An 18,803-nucleotide genomic window follows, 5' to 3' on the forward strand; every position below is an offset into this window, starting at 1 on the left:
CTCAAACCCGCAACTTTAATTGTCTTGCTTTTCTTTTTCTTTTTCCTTTTACATTTTCTTTGTTGAGGGTTAGTTTTGGCCCTTTTGGTTTCTTGTCCAGGTGTAATGCGATACTGAGAACAAACAAGGCACCGCTTGAGGCCTTTAATGGAAATTGATCTGAACCATGCAATAGTAGAGAGTAGTGAGGTGGAGAAGAATGCTAATGCATGCAGCTGTAACGGGGAATGTGACAAAGGTGGTTGTGGCTTTGGCTGTGTTTATTGCTCTTTGTCCACTTCCACCTCTTCGTGCTCTTCTAATGCTTCCTCCTCTAATCCTCCTCCTCCGTCGAAAATCTTCATGGAGCTCTGGTATGCCTGTGCTGGCCCTGTCACTAGCTTGCCCAAGAAAGGAAATGTGGTGGTCTACTTCCCTCAAGGTCACCTGGAACAGGCTGCTTCTGTCTCTTCTTTTCCTGCTTTGGAAGTTTCTTCTTTTGATCTCCAACCACAGATCTTTTGCAAGGTTTTAGAGGTCGAGCTACTTGTAAGTAATCGGCTTCTGTCCTTTTTCTTGATTGAATCCCCTGTACTTTCTAATGAAAATCCCCTCAACTTAAGGCCATTTCTGTTACTTTTATCTTATTGTTATCTTTTCATTCCTTTCCTTTTCTTGTTTGATAGAAAATTTGGTTTTCTAAATCTCCTGATGTAGGCTAATAAGGAGAATGACGAGGTCTACACACAGCTGACTCTGCTCCCTATATCAGAGGTATTACTCGGATTCAGTACATAGCTATATTGGTGTAAAGTTTTAATTATAACTAATCCTAAATGAATAGTGGGACAAAAAAATTTTGGTCTTGAATTTCATTTGCTGCAATGTTTTCTCCTTTTTTTTGTTGGTGATATTTCAGTTACTTCTTTTCATATCCTTTCAGGTGCTAGCCTTGCGTTCAGGGGGAAAAGACCATGAAGAGGCGGGGACCGAAGAAAGTGCCAATAAAATCAACCTCTCATATGTTCTGCAAAACTCTTACTGCCTCTGATACCAGCACCCATGGTGGATTTTCTGTTCCTCGAAGAGCTGCCGAAGACTGTTTCCCACCTTTGGTCTGACTGAATTTTAGCTTTTATAGCATTTACTCTCTTTCAACGTTTTTAATTTTCATTAGCCGGCTGAATGTTTCTGTTAAATGTTGGTGCCACAATTTCTATGCCAGAATTATGAAGAGCCGCGGCCCTCTCAGGAACTTGTTGCCAGGGACATACATGGTGTGGAATGGAGATTTCGGCATATATATAGAGGTACAATTACTGGTTAAAGTACTCATGTGGCCTGAGAGATTCTTATTTAGTAATATTAGTTTGAAGATGTAATAATGCTTACTTTACAGGCCAGCCGAGGCGACATTTGCTTACAACTGGTTGGAGCATTTTTGTAAGCCAAAAGAATCTTGTATCCGGTGATGCAGTTCTCTTTCTCAGGTACATATTATATTGGTTGATATTGAATAGAGAATGGCTTATAAGTAAAGATAAAAGAGAGAAGAAATTCAATGGAAGTTGGAATCATCTTGGAAGCATGCCAAGAGAAGATGAAAGAAAGCAAGGGAAAAGTACTACTAAGTTCTTTGAAATAGTAAGAATTGCAGAAAGTGCTAAAAAAATTAAGGAATTGTGGAAAACAAGCTTGAAGTAGATTTAGTCGAACCAGGAAAAATATACAGCTGAAAATTGTGAAAAAGTTAAACACATAAAGCAATGGCATAGATTTATGCACTTAATTTGTCAAAAGTCTTGGAATATACATTTCTTTTTCTGATTTCAATTTTTAAGAGATCTAAAGTTATATCGTGGGTGGTAGCCTGGACGTCCTTAATTTTTTTTATACACTTCCAAGAGAAGATGACTGGGGGAAAGCAGTACTAAGTTCTTTGAAGTTGTAAGCACTGTGTTTTTTCTGGAAAACGAGCATGCAGTAGATTTAGTCAAACCAAAGAAAATATACAGTCTGAAATTCTGCAAAAGTAAACATGTAGAGCAATGGCATATAGGCTATATACTTCCTTTGTCTAATCATCTTGGAATGTGCATTTCCTCCTCTCATTCGAATCTTTTAGTATCACGAAAGTATATTTTGGCTGGTAACATGGATGTCCTTAACTTTCGTATGTGTTCAGGGGTGAAGGCGGGGACCTGAGGTTAGGAATAAGAAGAGCTGCTGGACTTCGAAATGGCCTCTCTGAGTTAGTTATTAAAAGCCAGAATGCTTATCCCAGAGTTCTTGCGCCAGTTGCAAATGCTGTCTCAAGCAATACTGCTTTCAAGATTTTCTACAGCACAAGGTACTTATAAGCTGATCATTTTAACATTTTTGAAGGATTTGGTTTGGCCTTTTACTTGACTGAAGAACAAGTATTCTTTCAAGCTTTATGGCTCATCATCTTTGTTTCTTATTGCTTTTTCCTTGCAGTCCTGAACTCTCCCATATCTACAATGCCTTTTGAGTTTTGGTGGTTAATGACTTGTCTTCCCTTAAGCAGGGTCTGATTGTTTATGTTGATGGCTTTATGTTATTGCCTTTGCATGTATCATCTACCTATTGTTCTGATTATGGTAAGGGTGATGTTTAAAAGTGTGGTCGAAGCGATTCTTTTATAAAGTGTGGTTGAAGCGATTCTTTTATAATGTTTAAATGTCATTAATTTGTGAAATTCAAGAAGATAGGAGCTACCCCAATTTTGACTGATATTGGCATTGGATGAATTGGTAAGTGAAATCTTCCTCCCAATTTCCAAACCCATTGCCATTATCATACTGTCAGATTGACAATAGATGCATGAATAACCTCCACTTTAGCTTCCCTGCTGAGACTACATTGTAATGTCTCAGTCAAACTGATTCTGCGTTCAGAGACTTTTGAGTATGCCAAGTAACATTGCCTTGAGTCAAGATCTTATCTATTAATACTGGAAATTTTATAAAGTAAATTCTTTTTCCATTAGTATCCAAGGAGGTGTTTGGAAATTAAGGATTGCATGTCGTCAAAAGGCCTTTTATGGTCATTTTCCTTGTTTGGTCATGCAGATGATATATGGAATTGAAGCCTTAATCAATTTTTCACCTCATATTAGAGGTTATAAAAGTTTTTAGGCCTTCGTATGTTTAGTTGTTGTTCGCCACTTCTCAATTATGTCTAGATTATCAACACATTCCATGTTTTGTCTGGTCTATTTCTGCAACTTGTATGGTAATCCCGAAACTTGTACCACTAGCCCTATTCTGAGCCAGTCCGTTATCAGATTTGGCTGTGCTTAAGACAGCAAACGAAGGCAGTCTACTGTTGTGACATCTGCTAGACCCATAGACGAGACTCTGTATGATTTTAAGGTCGTTGGAAGGAATATTATGTCCCAATGAGATGCATGATTGTTTTCTTATTTCAGACCATTTTGTTTGGATTCACCCTTCCCTTCTCTATCTTGCACCCGGAAATGATTGGGTCCACTTTCATCTTGTCTCAATCTTCTTGATAAGAAAAGCAATGATATCTAAATATTCATTTTCATCAATCTGCATCTGGAAATTATTGAATGCTGCAAATATTAGGCATGCTAGTTTAATGTGATTCTCTTTGATATATTTCATAGTTACTACCCTCAAATAACAAAATTTCATTGCAATGACTTAGAAACCATGTTCTCATGTCTATCGTTCTTAGAATTTTCTGGTGCATACTTCCTTTCCACTGTGCTCACTGGACCTAGATTCATGTTAACGGCTATTGCATTTTAAGTTTGTACTAGTTGCAATTTTCAAGTTTTCTTTTACCCTTTTAAGAATTTTCGACTTCAAAATAAATCTTCATGTGTGACAACATGTCGAGTTATTTCTTACTTGGCTGCATTGTCCTATAAAAGTTAGTGGTTAAAGAACAAACTTTTCAAATTTGAATACCAATGCTGAATTATGTGTAGAGGTATGGGATTTGTTACAGTTTGTTGCATTAGTCAATGGAAAACCTTCATAAATGTTCCCCAATTATTGCATTGCAGAGCAAGTCATGCTGATTTTATTGTACCATATCAAAAGTACGTGAAAAGCATCAATAACCAGATACCTGTTGGGACAAGATTCAAAATCAGCATTGATTTGGACAATGCTCCTGATAGAAGGTTTTCTATATGTCTAACAATCTATGGTCATATTAATTAGTTTTTACAAAAATAATTCCTCGTGAAACAAATTTACTTATTCTTATAGGTACAGTGGTGTAGTGACTGGAGTTGGTGATGTTGATCCCCACAGATGGCCAAACTCAAAGTGGAGATGCTTAATGGTAAGGAAATTCTGATTTTCTTTATACATGAGCAGGCTCCTGTATCGGATTCGATCTTTTGTTTGTGGTTTCTCAAGTCCTAAATGGCTGGGTGCAATCGACATTCTACGCCGCTTGAATGCATTTACGCCCATTATCTTGTGTATTTTCACTACTCACAGTTTTATTCCGAGAGCCACCATTTGGTAGTTTTACAGACCATGTAATTTATGCGGTGATGCAAGACAATTGGTCATGATTACAATAAAGTCACATTTTCTCAGTCAGTAGTAAGATTTTTTGATGCTGAGAAGAATAAATATATATTAGTGAGATGGAAATTGACTATTAAAAGTTCATTTTGGTCCTTGTCATCTTTCTATAACAGCTGCCTATTCTACACATCTAATAGGTCAGGTGGGAAGAAGATGCTAGCAACCGTCATGAAAGAGTTTCTCCCTGGGAAATTGATTTTTCAGCTTCTTTTGCAAACATGAGCATCCAGACTTCTCCCAGAATGAAGAAACTGCGCACCTGCATGCAAGCAGATGTGCAGAACAGCTCTAGAAATGGTGCTGATCTTCTATCACCGATGCCATATACCAACAACGTTAGCGGGGCTAACAAAGCTGTTATGACACCGCCTGTATGGAATGGTTATATTCCTGGTACAGACTTTCCCTATTTGAACACACTGCATTCTATTGCAATAGTGAAGCTTAGATGTCGAGTCTTTTGATTCTGGTTTCTTGTATTTAGCAGGTCAGGTTCCCCTTTGGGACTTTGCGGAGTCTGCACGATCCGGTAAGGTCTTGCAAGGTCAAGAAAATTTAGGTTTAGCTTCACCTCTTTATGGCGGTGATAAGATAAACCGCCAGTTGGATTTTGAGATGCATCCTGTTGCACATCAACAATTTGTGTCAAATGGGATGGAGAAGGCAAACTACAGTGATTTTAGCAGAAGTCAGCCTTCCATCACCTACTCAGGCTCTATGGAAACAAATAGCTTTCCAAAGGTCTTGCAAGGTCAAGAAATTTGCTCACTTAAATCTCTAACTGGAAAAACTGAACTCAATCCTAGCGGTTGGAGAAAACCTGAGCTGGGCGGCAACATTTTGAACATAAATCAAAGATCCTTTCCCAGTTGTTATCCTTTAGCATCTGAAGGCATTAGAAACGTGGTTTTCCCGTACAATGGGGTCTATAAAGCTGGTCAAGATCCTGTCATGCTTTCCTATATGGCCAATCGTGAGAGAGAAAACCATGTGCTAAACTCAAAGTCCTTCAGGGATGGGCCAACTAAGGAGGATGGAAGACATCTCTCTCTAGCAAATGAGCCAAAGGCATTCGAGAAGAAGTCTATTGTCCCCACTACAGGAACACCCTTGAACAATAAAAAAGACGAGAACAAGGGAGCTGGATCTGTTTGTAAGCTATTTGGGGTTTCCCTGACTGAAGAAGCCCCTGCATCAAGTTCACAGAGTTCTAGCAGGAGAAGTTGTACAAAGGTTAGTTGAATAACTGTGAGTAAACTGTCCAGAAAAAAGAGAGACTGCATACCCAGTATGTATGTATGTGTCTATACACACACATTGATGCAATCATGTTAATATTCATTTTATTGGTCAAAGGTTCACAAACAAGGCAATTTGGTGGGAAGAGCTATTGATCTGTCCAAACTGAAAAGTTATGATGACCTGCTGGTTGAGCTCGAGAAGCTGTTTAGCATGGAGGGAATGTTAAGGGAGCCTGGCAAGGGATGGCGTGTCCTGTATACTGACAGTGAGAAAGACATGATGGTTGTGGGAGATGATCCGTGGCCGTAAGTATCCTTTTCACAGACATCAAATTGTCTATTAAATATCCATGTTTGGCATAAAGTGGAAAGCGGCAAATAAATTACAATCCAATGATAATTGACAGCTTAAGCCGCTTTACTTGGTGATGTATAGTTACTGTTTCTTTCATGTAAGATTGCTGTGATCCAAGTTGTCTAAACTTTATTTTTTGACCATTTTCAGTTGTGGTAGCATTTCTTCATGGCGAAAGTCAACAAGTTTTTGAGCTTTTCTACAGGACTGTTTTACTTTTTGACCATTTTTCAGTTGTGGTAGCATTTCTTCATGGCGAAAGTCAACAAGTTTTTGAGCTTTTCTACCGGACTGTTTTGCATTTTGGGTTTTTCTTTCAGAATCACCGAAATAATCAGTGTCTCTTTTCACTTTCAGTGAGTTTTGTGACGTCGTGTCAAAGATCCACATATTAACCATAGAAGAAGTGCAGAAAATGTCCATTGGAGTGCTCAGTGATGAGACTCGTAGTTGTTTGGAAGAATCACCAGCAGTAATGGATGGCTCCAAGTCTTCAGTTACTGCACCCTGATTCATCTCTAACAGTAGTCAGGACTTCAAATTCAGGGTGTTCGAGGATGATGCTGCTGATGTTTCTGGGCATCTGATTGCCTATTAGCTGTTACCTAAGCTTTTAACACCCTATGTATATATTCCTATTTCTGAAACTTTTCAAGTTGTCGTATGCTGTGCATGTACCCCTTAGAACTTGGTTGCCCATCAGTTCGTGTCTTTGTTGTCTTGTAAGTATACCATTTATCGAAACACCGGTGTGGTGTGTTTATGTCTATGAGTATCTGTTTGTTGAAGAACTTTAATGTCAAACCAGTGAATTGTTGTGTTTAACATGTCTATGGAGTGATATTAATAGTTCTGTAGAGATAACCAAAAGCTTGGTCCAGCACTTCACTGATTAGTCAAAACTAACATACTTTTGATATGAGCATGCATATTACGGTGTCCCTAAACACTACAATATCTTTAGACGAACTGCATCCAGGTTGAAAAGGGGCAGCTGTGTATACTTGCTATGAGCTGGACGAGGCTTTAAACTGAATGGAACCTATCCATCATAGGTTGTTCATCAGTGCCAGTAAAAGCCGAAAAGAAAGAACATGGATTAGGAACTCGTAGTAACTTGGGAGGTTAAGAGTGAGATTAAGAAAGACTAATGAATATCAAGAAAGGTTTCTTATCTTAAATACATCTTCCACAGTTTACAAGTCTCCATTGAGGAAGCTAATTGCATTTTTCCTTCCGTAGCAGCAATCAGCAAGAGGGGTGGGTATTCAAGACTCTCCAGCGAGCCATGTCATGCTGCTCCAACCAAATCCAAGCAGCTGCTGCAACTAGGAGATCAACAAAAGGGAGAGAGGTCGCAAATAGCTCAGGCCAACAATTTCAATTTTGAGCAATTTTCTTCTCAACTACTCTTTAAGGAGCTCGCGACCAATTATCATTCTTCTAATCTCACTGGTGCCTGCCCCAATCTCGTATAGTTTGGCATCCCGAAGAAGGCGTCCAGTCATATACTCATTGATGTATCCATTGCCACCAAGACACTGGATAGCCTGTACCATGAATGCAAAATCAATCATCAGAGTTCGTCTCTAACTTGCATCTGTTTCCACTCGTTCAAAATATAGAAGGGTTATATCTTCCCTTTCGGGCTAGGGACGGGTTATGGGACTTCACGTAACAAGTTTATTCATTCTCAGAAATCTGATACTTAAAACATCCACAAATAGGACGTCTAGAAAGTTAAAAGGGCTTAAAGAGATCAAATTCAATCAAAAAATGGTTGAAAAAATGACGTCACAGTTTAATAGGACTAAATGGCTTCAATTTGCTAGAAACAATATCAGCAACTCTAGATCAAGAGAACTTGCTCTTAGAGATACTTTTTACCTGAAGAGCTACTTGAGTGGCTCTTTCAGCTGCACAGAGTATAACCCCAGCACAATCCTGACAACAAAATGTATGCACACACCAGAGACAGAGAGCCAGAATGTCAGAATTACAAGGTCATACGTACACACCCCAGAGCCAAGTCAAGAATGGGACTTAAATTTTGCATTACCTTGGGATCAATCTTTCCGTTGTCACAGTCTACCGCAACAGAATACACGTACGATCTGCAACATAAGTTCCAGAAGTCACGAATAGAAAGGACATTGAACAATGCAGTAATTAGTTAATATCTTACCTTGAAGACTGCAAGGATGTATACATGTCAGCAAGTTTCCCCTGCCAAATGTGAGATTGCACTATTAGCAATTTTTTTTCCCCTTTACTTACTGGGAAAAAGGTTATCTAACAGGTTGCACAGTATTCCAGTTTGCATGGAAGCCTCCAGATATAATCATGATTAAGAATCAGTTCAGAACCTGTATAAATTGAAATTGGCCAATTGGTCGGCCAAATTGTTCTCTCTGTTGGACATATGGAAGTACAACATCAAGACAAGCCTGCATAAGACCAAGAGGTCCACCTGCCAAAACCAGCCTCTCCAAATCTAGCCCAGACAACATAACATATACTCCTGCAGCAGAAGGAATGGCATTTACTGATCACTTCCTGCCTTCCATAAATTAGACAACAGACTTCAGGATAATCCTCAAATAAATCGCTTCCAATGAGCTGCTAAACTTTTATTCAGAGCCTTTTCCTTTTTACTGTTTTAAATATCAGAAACAGCTCGAACTGGGGTACGACGAAAACCTTGATCTATTTTGATTCCAGGCAGCACTAAATACTGATGGTATCGTAACCCAATAATAGGAGACACTGTAATAATTCCCTAAGTAAATGAAGGTCAGAAAACTACAAAAATCACGGGTCTCTTTTCTGCGTCTTGGGTTAGTAACTGGGCAAGTGACAATGTGGACAATTTTGACCTTTAACATGTGCATCATGTCAGAGTGCTTCAGCATGTATGTCGTATGAGTAAAAATTGGATTTTGGTGAATGCTGCCACATCTTAGTTAAAAAAGTTTTTAGTTGGGTAATTTACCCGAGAACCGTGCTTTTTCCTATTCATCTTTTATTCTATTGACCACATTTTGTTTCAGTTTCTTACAATTCTTATATTCATCTTTTATTCTATTGACCACATTTTGTTTCAGTTTATATGATTCAAAAGCTCTAAACCCAAGCAGGTGATAACTCCACGGCCTCTAATTTACAGTTGAAATTTGGAAGCAGTAACATGTTGAAATCACAATTGGAAGACGCCCATCATAAACGAACAGTTTAGCAGGCAGTGTTTATACCTTTTCCTTCTTGCCCTAGAACATTTTCTTCTGGAACAAAGCAATTTTCAAAAACGAGCTCACATCTGCAATTTTGTTGAATCTAATCATTAGGCCATCTATTGATCAGAGAAGAAATGAAAATTCACAGGAGGAAAATTATCTTGGCTTAAACAAACGTACGTATCACTCCCTCGCATTCCAAGTTTATCTAATTTTTGGGCTGTGCTGAACCTGCATTAAGGAAGCATAAATCATAAACATATGCTCTGATAGCAGTAAATTCTTTAAAACTAGGATTCTAATAAAGACATCTTATGCTAAGGACTATAGAGTTCAACAGCCCATGTCAAACTCTAAATCCTTTACTGAATCACTAAAAATATTAAAAATAGTTACAAAACTATCCATTTGCACGTCTGATAAACCAAATCATCTTCATTTCATGTTATTTGGTATTATAAAATGTTCATCTGCATTCTACTCCTTTCATAACATAAAGTAGAACAAAAGGATTTACACATCTAAGTCATCATCCAAAAAAGGAAATCTAAAATGTCCTATACGTTCTTTTTTTCATAATCACAAAAATGGCATGTTATGAATGGTAGCAGAGTATCATTTTCCTACTAGTGCTCTATCATCTCAGTTAAAAGCTGAGACTAGGGAATACAACAGTGGCTATATACAAAAATCAGCTCAGGAATCTAAATGAAAGATAGTGTTGATGAGCCATACTTGTCACTTCAGATGACTAAGGAAATTTTCTAAAGCCATACTACAACATGTATGTTGATTCAGAAGAGACAAATTGCTACCTAATAACTTGCAAACTTAATAGTAGAACACATGTTATCTTAATTTGTAGTACCATGCATTATTTTTTTTAACTGAAACCAGGGAATAAAACAGTGGCTATATACAAAAATCAGCTCATCAATCTAAATGAAAGATAGTGTCAGTGAGCCATACTTGTCACTTCAGATGACTAAAGAAATTTTCCTAAAGCCATGGTACTAGATGTATGTTGATTCAGAAGAGACAAATTGCTACCTAATAACTTGCAAACTTCATAGAAGAACATGTCATGTTATCTTAATCTGTCGTGCATGTATTGGGTGCAAATTAGCATTTCTTTCCTCTTATAGAATACCATTAACAATAGATGCTTACCCGGGCATTTCCTTCTCGATGATAAATGCCGTGATTCCTTTTGAATTAGCAGCAATATCTGTTTTTGCATAGACAACCTAATCCAGTCCAATTATCAGTCCATCAGAAAAAAAGGAAAGATACTTTCTTAAAAACAAAAGCAGAAGACATTAGAAGGAGGGGTAAACGAAAAGAATAGGACATGGTCATTTTTCAGAACAAGCCAAGTGTACTTTAGTACCAATCTAGGACATAGGTGAAGTTAAAGCCAACAAATTCAAAATACTGATAGGTGGATCTTTCAGCAACTATTTGTTAAGATGTCTTAAGAATCACGCCAAATTAAAATTTGAAAAGAAAGGTTGAAAAAAGTTTCTTCTTTTCATTGGTACTTGGTTTTTTCGCTCCTGCTAATAATGCAATTATTGATTTTATATACTCATTTACTCATTGAAGCCGAAAAAGGTAAAAGTGGAAGGAAAACATCTCATCCCTAGTCTTGCAGATCAAAAAACAGTGAGAGACCTAATGCCAAACATATTGAGAAGTGGTTTTCTAAACTAAGAGGCAAAAGCTGAGGACCTTTTTCACTCATACATCACAGGCAGTGGGTAACCTAATAACAGAACATAGCTACTTGAAGTATGACCATGCATTTGTTGTTTGCAAAAAGTGAATATTGTTAGATATCGCACAAGGTTAGAGAAAGATCATGGAGGATATTCTTTTTATGCTAGATGGCAATAAAGACACAGTGATTAATAGGCAGGTTGAATAGGAGAACACAAAAGCACGCGCACTTGAATGGAAGATATGTGCAAGTGCATACCATTGAGCAGAAAATAGCACATAATAAAAAATGACTACATGCTACAATTGATGCCTTCAAGGTATAAGCCAAAATCATCTAGCAAGATCTGATACATGATGTCTCTGAGCAGAAGCTTTATGACACTAAAAAGATAGAGTGCTGCAAGAAACTCCTATTTCTCAGCAAACAACAAGTATGCCTCTGATATTATGCCAACTTGGGAATACACCATCCATATAGTATGCACAAAAATTGCAATCTTTCCCATTCATGACGAGAATAATAGTCGAGAATACCAGCGTCTGAGCCACAGGGCCATTGGTGCACCACATCTTATTCCCATTTAGAATGTAACCTCCATTAACTCGATCAGCTCTACACTTCATGCTAATAACATCCGAACCAGCTGAATAAGGCAAGAGAAGGAATTATTCGCTGGACATAGTGATCTGTGATCATAGCTAACAGAAATAAAATGGTTTTACACAAGTTACCATTTGGCTCACTCATTGCAAGAGCTCCCACATGCTCCCCACTGATTAGCTTCAAAAAGTCAAGCCGCAGTTAAATTTAGAAAGTAATTTCTCCAGTCAGTACCAATAATACAAAGCTGTAAACTTGGAACTGATATATGAAAGAAATGAAAAAGAGGACACATAAAAGAAAACCAAATGACACACTATCATGGAAACAAAAGCAAATTTACTCCATCCTTTATCCAAGACAATAATTGGTATACACAAATATCAAGCTGAATCGTCATTGTAAAGCTTAAATCCATCTATTATCAAGTAATCAAAATGGAAGGTGCAGTTCAAGTGACAAGAAAACAATTACGTGTATACAAGAACAATTAACAATAAAAGCTAAATTACTCTCACTAATCTCTTTCTGAAATAGTTACATCCTTTATTTTATGAAAAGAATAGGAATAGTATTTTTTTTTCTTGTTTGGTCAAAAAACAAAAAAAAAGAAGAAGAATAAGGATATCAGAGGATATTTCAAACGCAACCAAGACTCGGGGTGCGTTTGATAAACTGAAGTCTGAAATTTGAAATCTGAAGTCTGAATCCATTAAGTTATTGAATTGTTGAATATTAAATCTAATACATTTGAGTGCATATCACATTCAGTAATAAGTGAATAGCTTATCACTTAATTTTGGAAGCAAGTTTTGCCTAGGAAATTCAGCGCCACTTAATTAATTCAGAGGTTCAATTTTTGGTTATCAAACGGTCTGAATGTGTTAAAATCTGAATCTATTAAGTTTAAGTGCTGAATTGAGTTATCAAACAGGGCCTCAATGTAGCAACATTCCACATGAGCTCACTGAACACAGAAATTGACTACAATAAGTAGCAGTGTAAAAACTCTTTGTGTTACCCAACCATGCATGATCTACAATTAATGACAACAAGACTTGTGGCTTTAGCCTAAAATTGCAGATCATCAATAGACAGATACCATCAATTTACCAAAACTCATTAATATGGAGTTATTAGCCATTAATACATTTAAGTGACTTCTTTTACTATAATTACTGGAAACAATAAATACATTAAATATGTCATCGTCCTAGACTAAGGTTTACTTTACCATGGCATTTAGTTCTAGCCAACCAATAGTCACCAGTAGATAAGGTCTGTTTCTGCTAACATTTTGCTATGGTGATGCAATGTACATGTATGGTTACAGAATTTGGTGACACTCCAAAACCGGCTGTGGAGGTTATGCAGGAACTTATGGTCCCAAATGCAAGTCCTAAGAACAATTAACAATAAAAGCTAAATTACCCTCACTAATCTCTTTCTGAAATTGTTACACCCTTTATTTTATGAAAAGAAAAGGAATAGTATTTTTTTTCTTGTTTGGTCAAAAAACAAAAAAAAGGAGAATAAGGATATTAGAAGAGGATACTTCATATGCGACTGAGACTCTGTGTACCTACATTCAATATGAGCTTACTGAACACAGAAATTGACTACAATAAGTAGCAGTGTAAAAACTCCTTGTGTTACGCAACCATGCACGATCTCCAATTGATGATAACAAGACCTGTGGCTTTAGCCTAAACTAGCTAGATCATCAATAGACAGATACCATCAATGTACCAAAACTCATTATTATGGAGTTAATAGCCATTAATTCATTTAAGTGATTTCTTTTACCATAATTACTGGAAACAGTAAATACACTAAATATTTCATCCTCCTAGACTAAGGTTTACTTTACCATGGCATTTAGTTCTAGCCAACCAATAGTCACCAGTAGATAAGGTCTGTTTCTACCGACATTTTGCTAGGTGGTGCAATGTACATGCATGGTAATAGAATTTGGTAACACTCCAAAACAGGCTGTGGAGGTTATGCAGGAACTTATAGTCCCAAATGCAAGTCCTAAGTACTACTTGTCAACTTGATAGTGGAAATACAAATTTCAAAAAAAAAAGGAAAGAAAGATTAATTAGTTTGACCTCCAAAGGTAATCAAAAACACATATGCTTGACTACAATGATTACAAGAAACTTCATAGGGACAAAGAGGCCCCATGAACTGAAGAAATATTAACCTTTGGCAGGTACTTTTGCTTCTGAGTAGGGTTCCCATTCCTCACCTACAAGCAGCGACCAGCTTCGGTAAGTCATGATCACTAATGAAACATGAGTTGCTTATGATTGATTTGAAAGTAAAAATTTTTACCAACTGATTGATACAAAGGTTGGAGTGGGCGCCATACGAAAGCCCAACAGAACCAGATGCCCGACTAATTTCCTCCATAGCTATGCAGTGTTCCAGATAGCCAAGGCCAAGTCCTCCATATTCCTCTACACAAGAGCAGAAACTGTTAAATCATAAAATAAATCCAATTTGCAATACAACACGGATTGATATCCAAAAACAACGTAGACACAAAGCTACATCTGTCAACATCTGAATATCCAAATTCCTCCTCGATGCTGGCAATGACATCATATCACAGATGACACTTTTAAGAAATGCCAAATACTTGCTTAGCAGTAATGTGTGCGAGCGTGCATGAGTGAGAAAGAGAGAGAGAGAGAGAGAGCCAACACAATGTTGCCTGCACCATGAAGTAAAACTATTTCAAACCAGTGAGTGGACATGTTGAAGACATTCCTATGATACTGCATAGGCCACTTAAAATCTTGAGGCAACCAATGCTATACACCATTGGACAAAAGAGATCTTCATACTTCCTTCTACATAACTAATCCCTACACATTCATATCTTATTGGTTTACAGCATGCAAATGAAACAAATTTAGTTCTTTGTTACCTAACACAGGTGACCCTAGCATATTTATATCTTCTTCCACCTCTCCCCAAAGGAAGAGAACATTCAATACCTTACAATCCAAGAAGAGCAATCGACAAATGTTTACTTTTTAATTTTGCTTTTGAGAATCCTAGGAGGAAATTAAAGGAGAACAGGAATAATTGTTGAGGTTGGAGGAATGGCAGCGGTATTCCAGTGTGTCATTTGCACATTGGTGTTGTTACATTTCTTGTCAGCCAAACACAGAAAATTAGGAAGCAAAGCTGAATTAGAGTGTCAAGAGAAAGGTTTACGGTGTACCTGGAACTGTTATTCCATGGAGACCAAAATCTCCCATTAGTTTCCATAAGTTAACCTCCTGCAACAAGAGTTCAGAGTCAAATTTCCATCACTCAGCCAATCACCTATAAAGATCAAGGGAAACCATCTCACACGACCTCTGGAAAATAATTTGTTGTGTCTATTTTTGATGCATAAGGAGCAATATTTTCTTGAGCAAATCGTGCCACACCTTCTTTAAACTGCCAAAAAAAATCGAACTAAATAGTCAGACAGAACTGTTGTAACGGAAATAGAGGAAGAAACCTCAGGTCTTAACATACAAAAGTGGAAGAAAGACACAATCAACTCTAGTATGTTCTGCTTGCGCCATTGAGTTTGCCAAGACAAGTTGAACTCATTAATTCTATCTACAGATAAGCGTCTACAAATTTTTCTGGCACCAAAGAAAATAGAAGCTATGCATGAACTACAATCAGAACGAGTACAAATAATTACTGGTACGGTAACTTGCAGAACTATGAACACGTGAAGTGCTTACAAACTTCTGAACTTCAGAAAAAAAGGTTAGTGGAGTAGCAACTATAACAAGATAAGGAAACCAATCAATTTGACCGTAATGAGAAAAATTCTATCTACAGGAAAAAAGGAAAAAGCAAAACAAGAAAATGTAATAAATAAAATACAATAACAGAAAAGGTTATCCACAAAAGAGTTATTACATGACATTACATGAAGCACCAAAAGGTTCCCTGCTAAAATCAACAACCACATTAAAAGACTGTATCATATACTATACCAAAACACAATTGGTAATTGCCAAACAACTTAATAACAAGAAAGGAACAGAGAATACCAAAATGAGCCAAAGAAAAAGGAGGAGAAGAACAGAAATACACAACATGGAAATGATTGTATTTGGTCCGAAAAAGATTGGTTTTTATGCTCAAATTCTAAAAATTCTGACTCTCTAAAGTAGCCTGACAGAAGAATTCAATAAATTTGATGTTCTTTAAGATTTTAATCCCAGCAATCAGTCCGAAAGGGATGGTGGGTTTTATTTTATATGGCCCAAAACTTGTAGGCACTCCAATATTATGTAAGCCTGCATTTGATCCCTTCTGCAAAATCGAATCTTTACTGCCCATACACTTCAAATCAGACCCAATATCGTATAGAGGGAGTGTTCGGACAAAAACCTGTTTGCGTGAATCATCAAAGAATGAGGAAGTGGAGAAAGCAGCAGCGCTCTGCCTCTGCTTTCTCAGAAAACCTGAGGCCAAGGACCTCACTGCCCACATTTTCTCAATCAGAGCAAACCACTAATAACCCAAAAAAGGAAAAAAAAAGTTTAAGGCTTTTCTGCTGAATCTAAAATCTTGGGTATGGAAGTGAAGTTGGGACTAGATATATTTAGATGAGAAGAGGAAGAAGTGGCTTTTGATTCTTTATGAGAAACGTTTAGCGCCAGAGTGCAGAGATGGTGGCACAGTAAGGCTGGATACACCGTACAATCGCATTAGAAAGGTCCAACAAACTTAGCGTATATCAGTTTAACACGTCAAAATCACTGAAAGCATACATTGTCTTAGGCTGCATCCCTTTTTTCTTGAAGGTGTAGCCTCCATCCTGTCGCCTTCATCCTTTCGGCTGTGTGGCTAATGCTTAAAATTATATACTATTATACCATTAGCGTGTATTTATAGAGATAATTTCAGAAACCTCCCTGAGGTTTCCAATAATTTCACTTGACTCCCCTAAAGTTTCAAAATTATACTTATCTCCCTTATTCATTTAAAATGACGATACTAACTTTAATATTTAAATAAAACTCTGTTGTTGCCATGCTTACACAAATGATGGATTTTATAATTTTGTTTTCCTTTTTTTCTTATTCATTTCTCTTATATTTTATTAAAAGTATAGAAGATTTATCAATGTTGTTCTTAATATCTATCGAAATCAAACGTTAAACTAGTATTTTTTTTATAACTTTTAACATCATCCATTTTTTTGTAACTCTTTTTTGTATTAAAATCAAGAATAAATCAACAATAATTAAAAACAAATGGCCCAAAATCACTATCAAACTATGGTAGTTCTATCACTAAACCAGTCCATAAACTTTTATTTAAAAAAAGTAGTCCACAAACTTTAAAAAAAAAAAAAAAGACAACACTTTATTCTCTATTGTAAAAAGAATCTATACCCCCCAATAAAGTTCCATAAAAAATAGCCTATTATAGTAAAAAAAATTATTGTTATAGTTGATTATTAAATAACAAATATTCGTATGAAGAACTCAACCCTCTTTTTTTTATAATTGCGCTAAATTACTTTATAATTGTTTAGAAGAATAAATTAAACTTTATAAGATAAGGGCATTTTAGAATGTTTATTAAATTTTTCACTCTATTTTAAGATTTGTTACCAAAATGTCAAATTAAGAGAGATAAGTATAATTTCTAAAACATCAAAAGAACTAAGTGAAATAGCAAAGAACCTAAGGGGATGCTTATGAAATTATCCCATATTTATAATATCTATCTTTAATGGATGAGGGATGACGAGCTTCGGAGGTCAATCTGTTAAATTGGTTAGTGGTTTATCGTTAGGTTACTAAATTTGGATACCCCAGTTGTTAAAGGGTTAATTTCAAAAACCTCCCCTAAGGTTTATCATAATATTACCTATCATCCCTAAAGTTTGAAAAATCTTATATAGCTCCGCTTGAATGATAATATGGGTGACATTGTCACCCCTTATGCCTAAAAGTAATATTAAACAATGCATTAGAGGAGAGAGAGATTATATATCTTTTCACTTTTACTCTTGTACAATTTGATTTATGAATTTTGAAATATGAAAAAAAAAGACAAATAAAGTGAAATATTAAACTTAGAATACGAGAAATGGTACATTTAATAAGTAATAAATTTAATCGTTTTATAACTGGATAATACTATTGAGTGCAAGAGTAACATCAAATGCTGCTTTAACATTATAGAAATGCAAAAGCTCCAATAGATTGGTTGCAGAAATTAAGAGCAAAGATTTTGTAATAAAGAGACACCAAAATTTTGCCATAAATAGAGAAACTAGAATGAAAATTTTAGGAGATCAGTCCTACAATTTTAAATGTACTGATTTTTGGATTGGTTGGGTGTGGCAAAGCAATGATGGAAGCCTTCTTGTCTTTCGTTCACAATCCCGAACCTTCCTCTTTGTATTTTATTGTCTGGAGGCCAAGCCCTCAATCGAGATAAGCCCCGAACAAATTTATCATTTTCGATGCTCGCGCCCTTGCCATGTGCCACATCATTGACACTTGGGACGTAAATGCTTCTAAATATATTTTTTTTGAGTTATTTTTGTTGTTGGACATACGTGTTTATGTACTCCCTCCGTCCCGTTTTGTTAGTCTTGATTTTTTTTTCACACAGATTAAGAAAGTGTAATTAATTTGGTTGGAAACATAAATTTAAATTAATAATTTCCTAAAATACCCTTATGCTAATCACGAAAAGTGCCAATTAATATCAGTTACAGCTAATGGGTTAGTATTGGAAAACTCAATGTATTCAATGTAGTGGGTTAGTATTTAATAACAATGTATTAATAACAAGATGTTTAATAAGAGTATTTTAGACAATTTGAAAGATTACTATATTTCTTAATGGGAAAGCGAACTACAATTTGGGACAGACGAAAAAGGAAAACTAGACTATCAAAGTGGGACGGAGGGAGTAGTTTTTACCTTTGGTAGGAGTAATGCCATTCTTTCAGTTCAAACTCGCAATGAATTTTAGAGTTTTGGTCAGCATGATTCACAAGAAAATTTTTAAAATATTATTTAGATT

General features: G+C 36.4%; 1 protein-coding gene and 1 pseudogene across 2 annotated transcripts; one reads left to right on the forward strand and one right to left on the reverse strand.

Moving 5' to 3' along the window:
* Positions 1–6,998, forward strand: LOC113727930 (auxin response factor 4-like; annotated as a pseudogene).
* Positions 6,999–7,250: 252 nt separating this feature from the next.
* Positions 7,251–16,611, reverse strand: LOC113727936 (isovaleryl-CoA dehydrogenase, mitochondrial-like). Of its 2 annotated transcripts, none has more exons than XM_072077219.1 (15): positions 16,526–16,611; positions 15,102–15,185; positions 14,965–15,022; positions 14,067–14,191; positions 13,936–13,980; positions 11,861–11,909; positions 11,663–11,772; positions 10,577–10,653; positions 9,587–9,637; positions 9,425–9,489; positions 8,540–8,694; positions 8,359–8,399; positions 8,233–8,287; positions 8,061–8,117; positions 7,251–7,723 (listed from the first exon to the last, which is right to left on the reverse strand). In XM_072077219.1, exons 3-15 carry the CDS (start codon positions 14,999–15,001, stop codon positions 7,580–7,582), a joined length of 1,011 nt encoding a protein of 336 aa, XP_071933320.1. In that variant the 5' UTR covers positions 15,002–15,022; positions 15,102–15,185; positions 16,526–16,611; the 3' UTR covers positions 7,251–7,579. The 2 variants fall into 2 exon arrangements, with proteins under 2 accessions (XP_071933320.1, XP_027108157.1); XM_027252356.2 differs by having other exon boundaries at positions 16,143–16,590.
* Positions 16,612–18,803: the final 2,192 nt, after the last annotated feature.

Source organism: Coffea arabica, chromosome 1c, assembly GCF_036785885.1.
Source record: "Coffea arabica cultivar ET-39 chromosome 1c, Coffea Arabica ET-39 HiFi, whole genome shotgun sequence".
In the NCBI taxonomy this organism is placed as follows: domain Eukaryota; kingdom Viridiplantae; phylum Streptophyta; class Magnoliopsida; order Gentianales; family Rubiaceae; genus Coffea; species Coffea arabica.